Here is a 19,466-nt window from a genome sequence, read left to right on the forward strand (position 1 = left end):
CTGCATCATTTCTTCTCAGGTTTGCTAGTAAATCTCTAGCAATACAGGCAAGACTATCAGTTCTTCTGAACTGCTCTAAAAAATAATTACCTAAGAACCAAGGCAAACTAAACATAGGTGAACTGAAGGTGCCTTTATAAAAACTATTAGAATGTTTCTATCTGTCACTGCAGATTTTTCCTCAACTGCAACTAGGAACATAAGAACATATTGCTTCTTGATGGAAATATGTCTGTACTAGTGACCGGTCTGTGCCATAGCCATTGTTTCTGTAGGTAATTGCTGTGGAACATGTACAAAAAAATGAACTAGGTAACATCTGAGATCAGAATAGTTCAAAAAGCACTGATACAGTAGATTTTTCAGAGACCTAAGTTACAAATGTGCTTTTTTTAGCACATATTTTGCAGTGGATTTAAATACCAAAAAGTTGATTGAGTAAATAAGGCTATCTGTTGCAAAATTATTTGTGTTTTTTATATATATATATATATATATATATATATAAAACCAGTTCAGTCATTAACAGGAATATTACAAATCTGACTGTCTTGTTGAGTAGATATCCATATTAAGATACTAGGTTTGCATAAAGGCTGTACACTGTTGATCTTTCTAGGAAAAGTAAAAATTGTGGCTGAAACAGGATTCTGCTAAGGACAGCACTTGCACATTGCATCATTTTCTCTAATGATGTACGTGTTCTCCCCTGAGAGCAGCTATTAGAGATGAGCTATTAGAGCAGGTATTGTCAGACGAACACTTGAAATTCACTCACCTGTCCCATGGGGCTCATGGAGGCTACAGAGTAAGAGGCAAACATGTGGAACAGCTCTTGTTCTCCTGGAGGCTGCATGGGCAACAACTTGAGTTGACACAAATGGTGTGTTAGCTTATTCTGTGCTGCACAGACAGTACGAAAATGAGTTCACTGTTGTATGAAACAACTTGATTATAGTTAAGCTAATTAAAACAGGCGAACAGCATGTTATATCTCAGTAACAGATGAGAGAGGTTCCTATGTCTGAGTTTGTATATTTGGATTCCATGGAATGTACATGAATCAATAACCTTAACAAGTAGATCTACACATTTTGCACAGTGTAGTGAGTGGGATTTTTCCCATTTCCTTCCCATTGTCATTGCTTTTAATGGGATAATATGTAGGTATATCCATGTTCCTTATTCTTTAAGGCATTGACACACTGTGGAAGGAATAAAATTGAAAATAATGCAGAGCTGCATAGTGAAGTTATGGAAATCCACACTACAAGATGATCCAGAACATTCTGAAGTATCAATCTGATGTGCAAAACTGGAAACAGTTGACTGAAGAGGACTGTGAAGGACTGAGAAACACTCCAATTTGAAGAGAAATCAAAATGATCAAGGTTGCTTATATTTGAAAAGAGATTAAAAATCCAAACAACTATGAAACTGCATGAAGAAACTAGACAATTAACTCATGTTACCTTTCTTGAAGCAGAAAACTAGAGGATAGTTCATTAAATGAGGATGAGAATTTTTATGAGAATTGTATCAGAATCTTCCTCTGAGGTAGTGTTTTTGACATCAAGAATTTATTTGAAATACAGAATTAAACTTGATTGGGTATTCATGCCTGTAGTGGTTGGTAAGACATAGTTTCCATATAAACTTCCATGCTTTTTGTAACCCTTGGAAGCAGGGAAGACTTTCGTAGAGGATTGTTTTTCACACATCTGCCAGCTGTAGAGTGCCCTGTACTTTCCTCATCTATATCTCTGATGCCATCTGCTTCTGTAGGCAGCATGTGCACTAGATAAACAGGCCAAACACTTGACAGACATAGAAGTTTTATTATTTTTATATATATGGAAAAGCTTTCTGTTTTTCTAAGTGCAAAGTTTCAGTAATAAAATTCATTGAGCAGATCAGCAATATAAAATCAAATATATATCATCTGCTTTGTATCAGTTCTTTAGATTTTATTCCTAAAGTTTATTACAATTTGATGATCTGTTTGGTTTAGTTTTCAAATGATGATGTGGAAGAAGGTATATTTTGATTCTAAAATCCAATCTAGTAAATCCAAGTTTTCTTAATATAAGATTGCAACTATTGAGAGACATGATCTAAAACAGTATTGTATGCTTCTCCTTTTCTAGTAACATCAGTAAAAGTTAGGGTGTCTTAGTTTAACCTTGTAGACATAATCCAGTCCTAAAATATCCTTTGAACTATGGAAGATAAAGATTGGGAACTTTACTTTCCTGCAAGATGAATGTTTAAGGGAAAAAAACAGTTCATTAAAATCTTCTATACCTTTTCTGCCCCCAAGAAAAACAAACAGCATAGAGTACAGCTGTTGCATTACATGCACTTACATGCACTTCCTCACAAAGTACTACGTGTCTACAGATCTAAAGCAAAAGGAAAATGCCCTGTGGAGAGGAATTTGGTGAAAGCTTTCAAAGGGTTGACAGCCCAACAATGAAACTGATGTGTAGCCAGCTGTGTTCTCTGTACGGTTACAGCAGTACTGATCAAGAGGGAAGACTGTTAATGGTTTAGGCCCTATGTCTGGTTGATCTTAAAATAATTGTAATCTTTGTATGCATTCAGTTCTAAGTATTATTTTCCTCTAATTTTTACCTCTCCTGAGTTACAGTGAGTAGAGCTGTTATTAAGCTAATTGACTTGCAGCAAGGGAGAAATTATCTCCTTTAGCTCTGAAAATGAGAGGATTTATATGAGCATCAGCAGAACCTGTGGTATCTTAATGTGACCCTGAACAAGATGAATACTCAGGCTTGGGAACTGCAGAGAAAAATACAAAACTGAAGACATTCAGGCTCAGATATTTCCTTCCTGTCTGCCTCTCCCACTTTGCACAACCTCATATTTAGTCATACTGAGAGACAGGAAAGATGACAAATGTGTTGAGAAGTGAACTCATGTTCAGGTACCTCCCTGAGCTCAAATGGGGGGGTTTGCTGTCAGCATCCCGTGGCAGCACCCCTGAGAACAGAGCCTTGCCTCTCCTGTTGGTGCACCTCATGGGTGAGTGAGAAAGGCAACAGTTTCACCTCTTCCCTGTCCTCTCATGCCTGTTTTAGGAACTCTTTGGAACTGCAACAGTATGTGAAGTTGCCATGATTTGGGGTGGGAGCGAGGTCAGTTTTGCCTAGCATTTTGGTTGACTGCAAAATACAAATATTCTTTGCCTTCCTATCTGTTCTTCAAAGCCAAGCCGTAGAAGCCCTAAAGAGTCTGGTATTTTGTGGGTGGAATAGACAATATATAAAAAATGCTAAATGAACAGGCATCGTGGAAAGGCTTCAGAACAGGCAGGATTAGTTATCTCATTAGAGGTGGTCACTTGTCACAGTGTGCAATAAATGCATTGAACTTGTGTGCAATAAGAAAACTTTACCCTTTATGATTCTTCAGAATTCTTGAATGGAAACCCTTATACAGGTGGTTTACAGCTATTAGTGAAGCAAGTCTTGTGGACAGTACTGCTAGTTGGGAAATTGAGTCACAGGAGTAATCAGCAATTTACAGAGAAAGGCAAAACAATTTTTTGCAGCACCTAAAAGTAAACTCTGGTTTTCTGACTGTCAGAGCAATAATTTAGAGCTACACCAAATACGTAATTTTGTTAGATCTTATAAATCTTCCCTGACTCCATTACAAGCTACGTAAATCAACTAGTTGTCTTGCTGTCTTTGCAAAGGGACAGATCTGTGGCAGCTGTGAAACCAGCAGGGCAGCCTCAGAAACCAAAAAAAAAAAAAAAAAGAAAAGGCACTTGCAGACTGGAATCTCTCTTTGGTAGAATTGAACACAGCTTTTCTGGTAGCATACAGGTCTAAAAGGAGTGTTTTCAAATAGTAAAAATCCGTATCCAAGCATAGACTGCAATCAAGTTCATTTTTCTATCACTTCATTAGTCTAATGGAGCAAAACCAGCTGTTACTGAGTATTTGAATACCTGAAAGAAAACCATTCTGAATAACATGGAGACAATATCAGACCTGCAAACAGGGTGGGCACAATGCCAAATTAATTGGAATTAGACGTTCTGAGATTTAGACATACTCTTGTGGCCTGTAAACATTTGTTCAGTAGCTAAAATATCAACAATACACTAAATTAGTAATGCATCTACTTCTAGTGCCTAGCAGAGATCACATAATTAATTGTCAGTCCTAATTTGACTTCATTTTAAAGTGTTGTGCTTAACTTCATTGAGCTGGGAGGTCTCAACGCTGCCTTCTAATGCTGTTGTGCAGATTGGAGGGTCACACAGTGCCCATGATGAAAGTACCTTGATGACTAGTTTAAAAGTATGAATTTATTTGAGTTGGATTGCCTGCAATGGATTTATATACAGTAAAAAATAATAATAATAAAAAAATTAAAAATGTGCCCAATTCATACAAAATAGTTATTACCGATTTTTTCTTACACCAGCTTTTCTAGTTCCATATTTAAAATGCCAAAATGATAATCATCTGTTTGACAACATCAGTGTCGCTGCAAGTCTCAGTCCTCCCCCCACTTCCCTGATGCTTGCCAAAGAGGGTGCAGCTTACCTCTGGAGAGGGAATTTTCTCTGTGCTCTTGTGTCAGAGTCTGATCCTAACAGCTTGGTACAGGGGTCTCCCAAAGTGGGATGTGCAAGATGATCCATTTGGGTGGGGGAATAAAATACTGGCACTGCAGTATTAGAAGTACATAGTTTATAAATAAATATACATACCTTGGGGGTGCTTGCTCAAAAAATGTTTAATGATAGGTGTGTGTGCTCAAAAAAGTTTGGAGACCACTGGCTTAGTGGACTGCTGTTGTACAGGCTTTCTACTGTTCTAGAAGCTTTTGTGCTTAATTTGCTTCACTCTGCTGTAGATACTGCCACTTCTTTTCTTTCTTGCATTATTACTGTAACTGAAATAAAATTTAAAAGTTCTGATGCAGTACACCATGAAGGAGGAATAAATAGAAAAGGAATATGAAGAATAATAGTGAGGTGTTAAGTACACCCAATTAATCTGCAAAATTTGTGTGTAAAATGGAGTTTGAATATGAAGCAAGGTATATTTTACTTCTCAGGGTATATGGAAGGCAGTGGGAATACTGGTGGGTTGCCCAGCACACACATAACCACTCTGGTGCTTTCCACCAGAGCAACTACTCTTGCTCCCCATGTATAATTTCTTGCCTAATGTAGAGAAGCTTCATGATTCACAGTAGTCTTTTCCACTATGAATGTTTTTTTCTCATTTCTGTCTTTCCAAAATTAGAGAACCCCTGACTCCAGGCACCAAGGCAGCAACTATAAGAGGGACTTTTCGTGCTTGGGAATGAAGGGTAACATCATTCCTTTGGGAGGGAGGCACCTCTGTTTTTGTCAGGAAAGCACTTGCTATCAGGACTGTTGAAGCTTAGTTAATAGTGTCCTTATTGTGTAATTATAATAGATGCAGCATCCTAATAATGTTGATTTTGTAGTGATCAATACTTTAAAGTATCCAGTCTGCTAAAATAACATCCTTCACTGGGAGCTGGGCAGCTTTTTACATTTTTTTCATTTTCTGCAAGTTGTTTGTCAAGCATCCATTGTTTTCTCTATTCTGGATACATAAAATAGATCATGCTGGTTCATCTTTTCCCGATATGTGTGATTTAATAGCAGCAACTCAATCTTGGTCTCAACTCTAATTTGTTGACCTAGAAACTGTTGCCTCTAATTGGGAAATGTTGTTGTAAGGAAATACACAGCACAGACTGAGCACTCAAAAAGATGAAAGCTGTTTCTCCTGAATGCTTGCCCTCATTTCCCTACATCTCCACAACACTAGTCAGAATCCTAGATAAAATCAGGGATTAGGAAGGGGAGAGCAAAGCAGAAATAACCCTCTGTCCTTTCATTCTGGGGAAGAAGGAGTGTGGAAGTGCTGAGAAGAAGCAGAAAGGAGCAGATTATACAGCTGTCTGTAAGACAGAGTACAGGAAAGCACCTTTGCTGCTCGGATCTGAAAGTGGGTGGGAGATGCTGCCCAGAGGCCGGATTTAGTCTCAAACCGTCGTTTTAAAAATTGTCTGCATTCCATTTCAGTCCCCTCACAAAAGATATTAAATCCTGTGGAGTGTGTGCATTGAAGTGCAACCAGGATGATAGTTTGTTTACGAGGAACAGCTAAAAAGGGTGATCCTTCTTGCACTGAGATAAAGAAAATGCTGAGATGCCCTGAGACGCCCTTATTTTAGAAAAGGGCTGGGAATAATAAAATCAAATAAGCTCTTTTTAACTTAAAGGAAGGTTAAAATGCTTGTTAGAATAAATATCAACCCATGCACAGCTGCTTCCCTTTTGAAGGAGGAATAAAGAAATAGACGAAGCTTTATTTATATTTTACAGTATTTCCCGGAGGTGCAAGATTATTGAATAAATAGTCTTATTTACCAGATCTAGTCTTCTGAGATGCCCATAAAACACTTCCTTTTATATCTTCTGAGCTGTGGTTTTAAGAAAATAAATCTTTAATAACATAGCATGATAACTATTAGCTGGCACAGAAAGAGTAATCATTCCTATTAGTTTGAACTTGTTTGAAAGTTGTATGAGAGGACAAAGCAAGGCATGATAACTCAATATGGAAGGCAAAAAGTAAAAATTATGTTGTGTCTTGGTGTAGGACTGCACACTCTCAAATGGGATGTGTCCCTGCCCATGCAGGGGGGGTTGGAACTGGATGATCTTGGAAGTCCTTTCCAACCCAAACCATTCAATTTCATCCTTCCGCACAGTTTGGTGGGAAAGCAGGGAAGTGGGGAGCACACACCATCCCCTGCAGCCAGGCCAGTGCCAAGGTGAAATCCCTCAAAATGACACTTGGATATAATTTTCTCCATGTAGCCAGGGAACCTGGAGGATCAGCTCACACATCTCTGCCAGTGCCATGGCCACATAGCTGTTGTCAGCAAACTGGCCAGGACACCTCTGGAGTAGGGCGAGTGGCTGCATGGTGGCATCACCTACTGCAAGCCACTTCTCCTAGGGATGCAGAGTGGCACAAGATCCTTTTCAGAGAAGCGTGGATGTGTCCCCTGCAGCATCAGGCTCCTGTTGGTTGCACAGGCTGCTAGCTTAGCCTGGAAGGACCTTTTGCAGCTGAAAGCAAAAGCAGTTCTCGACTCAGATCAGGTGAATTAGGCTTTGGACTAGCAGTATTTTGGTGTTCTATAAATCACAGGATTGTAGTTTGCTAATTTTACACAGGTAGTTGTAGTAATTTTACTAGGAATTTGTACCGTATCAACAGGAGGGGAAACCTTTTGTTCAGATTTTCTTGGAAGATATTCTCAGCTGATCTGTAATATTTTTGATGCTGTATAGAAGTAAAGGAGACTTTTTCTACAATGTAAAGTTGTGTATTAGATCATGTATTTGGTTATACTAGGTACCGACTTCTTTACAAGATATAGTCATTTATGTTTTAAATCAGCACTTGATCATCTTTCCTTTTGTTGTAAATAATTAACCATAAAGTATTTGACATTTAAGAAAAAACAGACAACAACTTTAAAATGGGAACTAAGGTCTCTAATATCTTTTCCCCTTCATTGACATAGTTTCATATGCTGGAAATTATTTATGACGGTAAGTCTGATCGATTTTTCAGCCTCCACTCTGACATTCTTCAAATTACAGTGATAATCCCTTCAGGGAAAGAATAATACATATTTTCCCTGAACTAGGAATGTTTTCAAGTTCTCTTGCTTTTTCTTCCAGTGCAGCGCTGTAGTTGTTGGCAGGTGAGGAGTTGCCAAGAGGTGAACTGACATAATAAATGTCGGGGGTCAGCCCATGTGTAGGAAAGAAAGAGTCTGTCAAGAAAACAAGTTAACCTTTTTTATGGAAACCCTCTGATTGTACCTTTGTTGAGAGCAACGCAGTCCTATGGTCTGTTCCTGCTTTGAGAACTGAAACAAAAAAGGAAACCTGAAAAGGTTATACATATGGCAAAATGCTTGTCATTGGTCGGCTTAAGGGTAGACTTGTTTTTTTCTTTCACTTCCAGTGCTATCTGAAAAGAAAAATTGTATCCTAATGATTTAGCAGCTTATATCTACTTTTCCTTGAGTCGGACAAACTGAAGCCCGCAGCTTATTTAATAAGCCAAGAGGTGTTACCAAATGACACTATCAGTAAAGCACATTTTCTGTGTCTGTTCACTCCAGGTATTCTGTAGTGTTAGTTCCATGTTAAAAAATAGAAATTGAATAGCTTTGAAGGTTTTATATCAAAGGAAGCTGGTGTTTAAATACTCTAAAACAGAAGAATACAACTGTAGGTTCCAGTTTTTCATTCTTCTCTTTTCCCTTTTTTAAACTGAAGACTGGATTCCTTTTACAAAAGATTAACTACAGCTCCTAAACTAATTTCAGAATTATGGCCATGATAAGCCTTTTTCTTTTTAAAGTGGCTGACATCAAGTTTTGCTTTAAATAGAAACTGTCCATTCATAGCATTAGCAAATTTATTTGCAAAAAGAGTTATGTTTCTCATTTTTTAATGGAAGTTAGTCTGGAGAATTTATCTTAGGAGAGTTCTAGTGTTAAAAAAGAACAAACTTTGGGGAAAAAAAAATCACTGCTGGAGAGGCAAGAGTTTTGCAGATTTTAGTGTGAGAACAGACTGTTTCATCAGTGAAAAAATACTTTTTAAATGGATCATTTTGCAAAACAGAGGTTTCAGTTTTCAGTCTTTCCTCAGACCCTGAGAGACCATCCTTTTAATCTGTGTATTCCTGTTGCACTCATCAGCACAGCTTACGTGCATCCAAACATGCCCTTCCTCTGAGAAACCTTCAGGACCAGCACTGAGGGTGCATTTGGACCCAGAGATCTTGTGGGGAGGGTCTGAGAAACAATTTCACAGTAGGGTGCTGGAAGAGCAAAACACAAGGAGCCTTACAACTGATGGGATATAGAGGGGTTTCAATTTTTGTTTTTTCATTTTAGTATTTTATGTACGATTATTTGCAAATAATCAGGTTTGAGGGTTTTTTGTTTCTCTGTATGATTTGACTATCTGCCCAGTGCTTGCAGAATAGGTTTGTAGAAGAGGTGGGCTACATTTCCTATAAAACTTACAGCTGGAGCATGAATATTTAAACTGCACAATGGAGGTCAGCTGTTCCCTTGGTCTCTGACTTAATTACTCTTCCACAAAACCGGAATTCACGTTTTTCATATTGTATTTGTATTCCACTTGCAGTAAAACTGTGGGTATTGTTTTTTCTGTATTCTCCATTAACTAAATTTACATAAAGATCATGTAAATATTGTACAACCCCAGAATAGAATTGCATATCCTAGTTCACACAGAGCTCATAGTACCTGTTCCACAATTTTCTTAATTGATTGCATTGAGCTGAGCTGAGAAGGAGGATGTAATTCAACGAAGAGCAAGGATAGTAAGATCTACATGAATGTGATCAAAGTCTTGCAGCTCTAAATAAGAGCAAACTGCAAATTAAAGGTATTTTATTTTTGGTTACACTGCCATCTAGTGATACCAAGAGTCAATGTCTGCCTTCTTTATATTTTGTTTTCTAAAGATCAGCATCTTCATGACACATTTGTCTAATTACGGAAACGACCGCCTGGGGTTATACACCTTTGTGAATCTGGCCAACTTTGTTCATACTTGGACAAACCTGAAACTGCAAACTCTTCCTCCAGTGCAACTGGCTCACAAGTATTTTGAACTGTTCCCTGAGCAAAAGGACCCTCTCTGGCAGGTATGCAGGCTTGCTGATGAAGAGATAAGAAGAAAAAAAAAAAATCGTCTCGATGGTGATTTTTGTGAAGTTCTTTCTTTCGGTTTCTTGTAGAGAAAAGTAGTGGTATTTTTAGATGTATTAGTTTTTTCTATATAACAGCTTACTGAAGCTTCAGGGAACATGATAGATTTCCCTGTCACTTAAATCTCCATAGATCAGTTGTGAAATTAATGTGTTGAGATGTGTAATTAAAAATCTCTTTCATTCATTTTATTTGTGACCTTACTTGCTTTAAGAAATGTGGGAAGTGCAGAAAAGGAGCGTTGTGTTATTTCTCTTCTGCTTTTGGAACTAACATGAATTAAGCATTTGACAGAGAGATGCAGATGCATATTTTAGCACTTGGCCTTTAAATGAATGACCTTTTTTCCAAGTGTGTGAGGGCATCCAAAAAGAGTAAGCAGCATGAAGACCATGGCTACACTAACGCTGAATCTGACTAGCCATGTAGAAATAGATTAGATAGATTAGAAAGTTACTCACAAACAGCTGAGAACTGCCCAAGCAAGACATTTACCAGCACTTAATTACTTGATGTTATCAGCTCTGCTGTTTGATTATCCCACTTCCGTGAGTGGGAAAATACCAGGAATGTGAAGACCTGCCAAGTAAGGCTGAAGCCTCCAGTGACCTTGCAGTTGACTCATCTTCAGCCCATCCCGCAGTGCTAAGAGCACAGTCCCTAAAGAGAAACTGCTGCACCAAGTGGTGAAGCTTGTCCTTTCTGCACACACTCTGCCACAGTTTGACTAATTCCATGGAATGTCCGAGTGCTGTAGGTACATGAATCCCTGCAGTGATAATATGTATCCCAAATACAATCCTCTTGAGGTGACTTGGTGGAAACAGTCTAGGGAGCAAGCTTTACTAACTGAAATATAAAACTGTATTTAAGCTTGCTTACTCAAATGTTTTCTAGCATTTGATACTGAATTGCCAACTTAGATTCTAAGTGTGAGATTGCAAATTTGGACTTAAATATACATCTTTAAATTTGTGTTGTATTGAATAAAACATTGAACTAGGGGAAAATGTCAAGAATTTTGCATAATGTTAAGAGAAATGAATTTTAAAAATGGAAATAAGCCTGTAGCCAAATTACTTGAAAAATTAGTTACTTAGATAAAACACTTGTAAGCAACAGTAACTAACATATACTGAATATGGCACTTTTGTCTGTAATGCATGGGAATCTGAATACGGTTACATTTTTTTTAAGCCTAGGTGACTGGCATTTCCCTTTGTCTCAGTGCGGTACTGCCTAAAAACAGTGTCAAAAACTGTTTGCAAGTAGCATTTCTAAACCAAAGTTAAACTGCTTCAGTTGTAAAGCAGCAAATTAAAAAACAAGGTTCAGTATTATGTACTGACTTGAATTGGAGCATCAGAATATGTATTTGTGAGTAGAAAGACTCACATTATAATTAATTTACTCTTTTAGTTTAAAAACTAGAGCATGTATAGAATGTTAGCTATTACAGTAATGTAAAAGACCAAGTCAGTAATTAGAGAACTCATTAGCAATTTTCAGCCTTCCTAATTTGTATGTAATTGATGAATTGATTTTGAATCATTTCTACATCCTAAATATGTGAGATCAAATGTGTCTTTGGCATACTGACTTTTCATAGGAGAAACTAACTTGTCCCAGGGCAACTGGGGCAATTATATATATATGTAGGAAAGTGTTGGAATGAAAACCATATTATTCAATGTACTTTCTCATTTAAAAAAATAAATAAAACCAATACAAAAACAACAACCAAACACTTGAGATACAATTTCTGGACTGGTTACAGTACCTTTTTGAATCACTGAGATAGTTCTTTAATACATAATGTGGTTGTCTGTCTTAAGGAAAAAAGTATTTTCTGGTAAGAATATTTGTACGTTGGGGGGAAAATTCACAATTTATAAAACATAATTTGAGAACCTCATAAGGTGTGATTACCCTTGAAATTCTTAGTAGTTCTTCTCCATTTTAGAATCCGTGTGATGACAAACGGCACAGAGATATCTGGTCTAAAGAAAAAACCTGTGATCGGTTACCAAAATTCTTGGTTGTAGGACCCCAGAAAACTGGTGAGATTTTATTGTATTTCAGCAAGATTGGCTATTAATCACTTCTTACTCAGACTGCTGTGTAGAGATCTGCATCATCTAATAGCATTTTTTCATTATCAGATATCATCCAAATATAGTTTAAGAATGTAAGTTACAACAACAGACACTACACATACTGAAAATGAATTGTTCAGGTGTGTGTCTGATTCTTTTTTTTTTTCGTTATGTCAAAATGATTAACACATTGATTAAAGGATCAACAAGATTGACAAGTTGTTGTCAAAGCAGATGTAGGAAGGGACAGCCATTTTTCAAATGGCGTAGATTGTTCGCTGCAGGTTTTTGGCTGTTCTGCAAGTGACTTGTTTATAGAAACTTGTTATTTCATGGCATTTATTTCAAGTCAAGAACTTCCTAATGGACAGTCTGAATTTCAGGGTTGCTGTTTATCAGTTAATCACTTAATCAGTTAAGCAGTTTATCAGTTAACTTAGTGGTTAATTTTCTTCTCTGCAATCAGAAAACTGTATGTGATTCCTTTCGTCTTCACCCAGTAGCTGCTGAGTGCAAGACTTAAATTATTTCTGTGACAGTCTTATAAAACCCAATAATTATTTTTAAAACACAGTTATTAAAAATGTCAAAAACAGATCTCAGTACTGACACTCCAGTTTCTGTGTTAACTATTTACATTTCTTTAAATGGTTTCAATTTAAAACCATAGGAAGCACAGGTTCTTAGATGACATAAATCAGTATCACCTCACTGAAATGAAACAGAATAAATCTGATTTAGTCCATTTGCAGATATGACCCCCCAAAAAATATGTGTATGTGTATTTTTTTTTTAATCGTGGCTCTTATTCTATTTGCAGGTACCACAGCCTTGTATTTGTTCCTGATCATGCATCCTTCCATCATTAGTAACTCCCCCAGCCCAAAAACCTTTGAGGAGGTACAGTTCTTTAATAGAAATAACTACCACAGGGGGATTGATTGGTAAGATGGGTTATTAGTATAAATATAAAAGTTTATATATTGTGAACAATAAAAAATGACATTACTGTTGGTAATGGTAACTGTTTATATATAGAGTGAGGTAAAAAACCCTTCAGTGTCCTTCTAAAGTGATAGATAAATGCAAGAATAACAATGTTACTACATAATGCCATAAATGCACTAATTTGTATGAGGCTTTCTTGTAAATAACCATATATTGATATATGCAAAACAGTAACAAAATATGTATTTCTCATTACACATTCCTTTGAAGTTGGGACAGTAATGGTGGTTAGTTCGATGTATGGAGGCAAAAAATATGCTCCTGTTGGAAATCTTAGTTCTTCAATAGAAACAGGTAATATCAGGGAGAGGTATTTTTTTTCCTTTAGATAGGCTTTATAAATAGCAGTTAGTTAAAAGGGGATCAGGGAAAGCCTCTAAAAATGTTTTTCAAGTATCAGGTAGTTAGGAGAACGTTAGTGTCTCTGTAGGGCTGGTAAATGGTGCTCAAAAAGAGTGTGTGTCACTGCTGTCATGTTGTGTTCACTGGGTCTACCAGGGCATCCCTGGACAAAGCTACAACCAGAAGCTCATTCTTGATGTCTCTTGCTCTCAGAAAGTTCTGCAGCATATAGCATTACAAGATGAAAAGCAGTTAACATACTGTAGTGGCTGGGGAGCACCACTGAAAGATTGTTGATACTTTGTCTTGTTTCTTTTCTTCCCACCAGTTTAAGGTAAAATAGTTTGATTGCTTTTGTCTTTGTATTCATCCATAAAATTAACAGGGTGAACACTGTTATATGGTCTTAGTGCAGATACGTCAGATCCAATTTCTTTTCAAGTCAGTTTTTACAGAGTTATAATTGCTGCAGCAGATTCTTATTCCAAAGTGTGGTGAGTCAGCCAGATATTGCCAATAGAGATGCCAGCTGAAGGACTGGAAATCACAAAGCTGACTCCTTGCTGTGGAGCCTGTTGGAGTCAGTGAAGATCACAGGCAAGCGAGGTATAGCAGGTCCACAGCCTAAGCACAGTGAGCAAGTTCTTCCACAAAATCAACCTTTTCACATTGCTAGAAGACCACTGTGCTGCCTTTCTCATTCCTCCTGTTGTATCCACTTCCAGAACATGCAGGTACAATTAGTCTGCCATCTGCCAGATTACCTTCATCTTAATCTAGCACTGGTGCATAAGGCCCCAGTGGTTAATAGAGACCAGGTAGATCCTTTTGACAGATTCTCTCTCTACAGCACTCATTTGGGTATTTGTACCTCTGTGCTACATGCCCCACTCACCCCTGCCAGGTTCTCACAGTTAAGTCTTGGGATACTCAGAACTACCATTTGGGATAGTTGCTTAACTCTTAGATTTGCATTCTGTCTGCCAGATAAATCTCTCAGACCTTCAGTCTGATAGCACATTTTAATGCAGGCATGTAATGAGCTTACCAAATGGTAATTAGGTACAAGGCCTCTCCTCATTAGTCCATTAATTGGCTAGGATTCTTTCAAGGCAAGAGTATTCACAAATAACAATCAGCTCAATTTCTTTTATGGTTGTGGAGATACAACTTTTTTTCCCAGAGCTGACTCTGACTTAGTCTTTGTTCAAGTTCATGTTTAGACCAAAGCTAACCACAGGAGCAGGAAAGGTTTCTTTCAGCCCTCGGCAACCTCAATGCTGCTGTCTTGAAAGAGGTATAGATTTGTATTGTAGTCTTCCAGCAGAGAGAACAGAACAGCAAGATGGGAACTGATCTTTCTGGTTTTGAAATGAAGAAGTCTAAATAGACCAGTCATGCATTTCTTTATGTAAGCATTGTGACAGATTTCTTAGAAAAGTTTCTTAAAGCCTTCTCAGCTTTGCTTTTGTCAAGTTTATTGTCTCATGAATGAGACAGTAAGCAAGAGTTCTGCAATCTGTGTTCAGCAGAAGTGCTGAGCCTAAACTTCACAACCTCTCGATATCCCCCACCTTCTCCAATCTCTATAATTTTTCAGTGACACACCATCAACTTATTTCAAATTGGCCAAGTTATCTAAAGAATCAATTAACTTTTTCACCCGATTTGGTGTTAAGTTTTTCCTTAGAAGGTTGGAGCCCTCATTGCCTTGTGTTTACTTAGTCTACTACTAGAACTTCAGTACTGCCCAGAGCTGGCCTTTTTCTTTGCTGTTGATGCTCTGGTAAATCACTCTGATGTAACAGTCAGGTTGGGTCATTAGTTTCTAATATTTTTTTAATTTTTTTGTGAGCTTCATCATTTTCATCAAATCAGCCTTAATATTTTTGGGAAATACGGTCCATTCTTCAATGAAACAGTATCATATTCTCAGATACTTGCGTTAGCATTAGGCAGATGTAAACACTTAATAAACTAGTAGGGCAGTGACAGCCTTTCATTCCGTTCTGAGTGATTATCCTCTAATTTCAGCTTTTTTACATACAGTCTGCATGTGAGACTAGCAATAGCTGTGCAGTATTTAGGTCTCGCTGATACAAGGTTATCTACCTGCTGCTACTGTTAACACCTTGAATGAATTCACAACTATTATTCTTTATCTAGTGCATAGAAAGTTGTTATCTGAAGGCCACCCTGCTTCACTTGCAGAATTCTGATGACAGATATCCATTCATGTGCCAAAGAAGCACAAAATAATAACTTGGCAATGTTTGCCTGTGTATACATAAAAGTCATTCACAAGAATTTAACTTCTCAGAATCACGTGTCACAGAGTTCAGTTTCTTTAAACCACTGTAGGTTCCTTCTTTTTCTCTAAGTTCCTCGGAATCAGTGCCCGCGTGCTAATCATCATTATCTTGTGAGCTCTGTGTCCTAAAGAAAACTGCATGTGCATCAGCCAGTTCTGTCCTACTGAGTCTTCTGACCATGGTGGCAATGGTCACAATTTCAAATAAAATTTAAAAAAAACCAAATTTCAATAAAAACATGTAATTTGGGTTAGAAGTAGCTCACTGCTGTTAATAGAACAAAATATAAGCACTGGAAAAAATATCAGTCCTTAAGCACCATCTTAAGGAGGTTATTTTAAATGGCATTTATTTTATCAATGCAAAGTTTAACTGAAAAATCAGGAAGACAACCATTTCCCATTTACTCTTTTCCCCAGCAATAATGAAAGGTAGTCTTGAAGGCCATGGATAAAGAAGTCTGTATGTGACATAGGAGATTGCTAGAAATTAACTGCAACTTCATAACAGATAAAGAAAGCTCACAAAGAAAACTAAAAAGAATACAAGCCACATTTCCACAAAAATGTGACTCTTAGAACAGTAAGTGAAAGATGGAGTCACTGCTTAGAAACCTTTTACCAGATGAAGCTGTGGGGAATGTTTTCAGTGAATCTTCCCCACATAAGTGAGCTCTTTTCTCTTTTGAATAAAAGCAATTCTGACACTGAGTATCTTTTTCTTACAGTATTGCGCTGTAATGGATGTCAGCAAAAAGATGAATTTGGAAAAATCATTGTCTAGTTTTGACTTTGATAGGATTTTGTTCTGGCTGGGAAGTAAGAATACACTAAATTTAAGAAGATATATGATTTTTGCAACATTTTCATCCAATTACCAAAAAACAGCTGCAATGTCTTATTATATATAGTGAAAGAAAGATCATACCAAGTAAAATATGATGGAAAATACAATTAAAACTTCTGTTTGCTTTTATTTGGCAATTAGGCTATTATTTTGATTGCTTATTCTAGAATAAAACATACTTAATGGATTTTTCAGCCTTTGTGTGTCTTGTAAGTAATTCTGAGAATGATGTTGCTTTCCTAGGTACATGGATTTCTTCCCAACTCCTTCTAATGTCACCACAGACTTCCTCTTTGAGAAAAGTGCCAACTATTTCCATTCTGAGGAAGCTCCTAAGAGAGCTGCTTCCCTCATCCCCAAGGCCAAGATCATCACCATCCTCATTGACCCATCCGATCGGGCATATTCCTGGTATCAGGTAGGCATTTGGAAGAACATGAGCAGACGCAAATCAAGGTTCCCACTTTGAATCCTCTTTGTCTGACCTTTGAGTATTTATGTATGTAAAGGGTTTGGATAATACAAAGTCAATGCACCATGTAAGATTACTCATGGGCTGAGGCAGTTGTCAATGTAGACGTGAAAATCTTTCAAAGGGTAAAATACCAGAAACCACCTTTTCAAAAGTCTGCCTGTAATATCAACATATAAAAATGCTTCCTTATTTGATTAACTTATCCAGTCAGCCCACAGAAAAACTAGTTTACCAACACAGTTATCTAGTTCACACTCAAAATACAAGATAGATTAAGAAATGTTTGTTCTTCTGGTCCACAAATTTCATTAGGCAAAATAAAGATATTAAAAATAATTTGATAGATAGATAGACAGACAGATAGATAGACAGAAGAACATTCCAAAGGGAAAAAAATGTCTTAGAACTTCTGTGACATATTTTGTGCTTTTTATGATGAGTAGTAAGCTCGACCCTGAGTGTTACCCCATATCTTACCATCCTTTGGGCAGGAGTTTTGACTGGAGATCTACTGAGATCCCTTCTGAACTGAATTATCCAATGATCCCCATAAATACCAGTGTTCAAATTTGCCTTCCTGTGTATTTACCTTGTGTAATCTGGAAAAAGAAAATACAAAACAACTAGAAACAGAGCTTCTTAATATTTGTGTTTATTATGCCCAATTAATTTGTACAAAACCTGCTACTCAGTTTATTGAAAGTGAACTTTTATACATTCTGTTTTGTTGTTGCTAGTATCAATCTAGTTTCTGATGTCTTTTGATATGATCAGGATTAATTGATACAAACAATATCCCAGCATTTTCAACAGATTAATAGAGATGAGGACTTCTTAACTTTGAGTAAATTTTAATGTAAATAATCAGTCATGGCAAGGTCAGTGAGGCCAGGTCATTAAGACCAACCAGTTTGGTCTTATTTTCCCAGCTTTTGTGGTCTGTAGAATTCCAGCAATGTAACTTCTTTTACAGCATCAGCGATCGCATGAAGATCCTGCAGCTCTTAAATTCAGCTTCTATCAGGTGATCACAGCCGGATCTCGAGCCCCATCTGAGCTTAGAGCTCTCCAGAAGAGATGCCTAGCACCTGGATGGTATGCTACCCATATTGAAAGATGGCTAACTTACTTCCCCCCGTATCAGGTGAATAAGACTGTAACTTGACATCCTAATCTTACATATATAATATCTGAAAAGGTTGCCTTTGTAATAGTCTTGCCTACTGCATACTGATCCTCAGGGGTATCCTAGGTATACTAGAGCATGTTTTAAGACATTGATTATGATTATTCATAGCTATGTTCTAAGTGGTTGGTTGACATTGCTAGGAATGTCATGTCTTAGCACCTTCCAGCTGGGAGCTTGTTCTGCAAAACAAATCAGAACAATAATCAGGAAGCTCAAAAGTCACTGCTGCTCCTTGAACCCTCTTATACCCTGAGCTGCTTTTAACTTAAAGCTGTTTTTCATTTGTTCATGCTTCATCACTCTATGTCTGGCTGTTTGTTGGTAATGTAGAGGAAATGAGAACTAGGCATGCAGTGCTTTGTGGTCTCTTTAATAATCAGATGGCCCATCAGGGTTCCCAAAAGAAAAATTGGAGGAAAATAAAAAGAAGCTGGTCAATAATAGATCTTTCTGCTCTGAGTGGTAGCAAGTATCAGGTAGCTTGAAGGGCAGCTGGGATATTGCCCTCCCTGCTTGGACTGAGAAGAGTTTTGGTGTCTGAACACTCTGGAGTGTGAAAAATACCCTTTTGATCAGAAATGCGGATTACCACATGGAAATGGACGTGATCTAGAAGTTTTGTAACACAAGATTAATATGCATCAGTGTCTTCACCCACTTCTTGGTCCCTTCATGCAGTAATCTCCCACTGTGTCAGCCTCCTTCAGCTGTGATTGCAGCAGTAAATAAACCTGTACCTGTGGAAGATCACTCGCTGTGCCACTGCTGGCCATAACACTTGATCTTTTAACACACTTCTGGCACAGTTTGGACCCATAGCAAAAAGCATCTTGCCAAGCAGGTCCAGAGCACAGTTAGAAAGATAAATGAGAACCATTCATTACTACTGGGAAGTGTGGACACAACCAATTTGGTTTTGCAGATGAGAGAGTCTGGCAATATGGATCCAAGTCATGCTATGCCATTTGGCCTTGAAGCCAGAAAGTTGTCCCTAATTTTTTTTTAGGTAACAATATAGATAAAGCCTTTGTGTACATTAGCGTGTTTGCCAACCCAGGCATCACCAGTTTTTTCACATTTTGCCAGACAACTTTTCTGTAACTGTCAAAGTACTGGGTCCCTTGCACAATTTGTTTTTGGAAATTTGTCACACATTGCTGCCTGTAACAGTGCATCCACATGTCAGAGCCTCTACTAGGACTCATTCATGCCCTGAAACGGTTTGACACATTGGCGTCATAATCATCTGTGTTTGGTAATTATCAGTGACCCTGAATCCTCAATGTATTCTTTATGCTAAGACCAGTTTCTGTGTCTTTGAGCCTTAAAGGGTATGTGTT

The 19,466-nt window shown here is 37.5% G+C and overlaps 1 protein-coding gene across 3 annotated transcripts in view; it reads left to right on the forward strand.

Annotated features, from left to right (window-relative positions):
• The window catches only part of LOC127384533 (bifunctional heparan sulfate N-deacetylase/N-sulfotransferase 3), a 68,186-nt gene that overhangs the window by 40,534 nt on the left and 8,186 nt on the right, over nt 1–19,466 (forward strand). For 2 of the 3 annotated variants that reach the window (XM_051619092.1, XM_051619091.1), the window contains exons 7-11: nt 9,612–9,794; nt 11,822–11,918; nt 12,775–12,898; nt 16,706–16,880; nt 17,911–18,081. In XM_051619092.1, coding sequence (XP_051475052.1) covers nt 9,612–9,794; nt 11,822–11,918; nt 12,775–12,898; nt 16,706–16,880; nt 17,911–18,081 — 750 coding nt within the window. The remainder of the gene's footprint in view (nt 1–9,611; nt 9,795–11,821; nt 11,919–12,774; nt 12,899–16,705; nt 16,881–17,910; nt 18,082–19,466) is intronic. The other variant, XM_051619093.1, reaches the window with a different exon arrangement.

The sequence above is a fragment of the Apus apus genome, chromosome 4 (genome assembly GCF_020740795.1).
Source record: "Apus apus isolate bApuApu2 chromosome 4, bApuApu2.pri.cur, whole genome shotgun sequence".
In the NCBI taxonomy this organism is placed as follows: Eukaryota; Metazoa; Chordata; class Aves; order Apodiformes; family Apodidae; genus Apus; species Apus apus.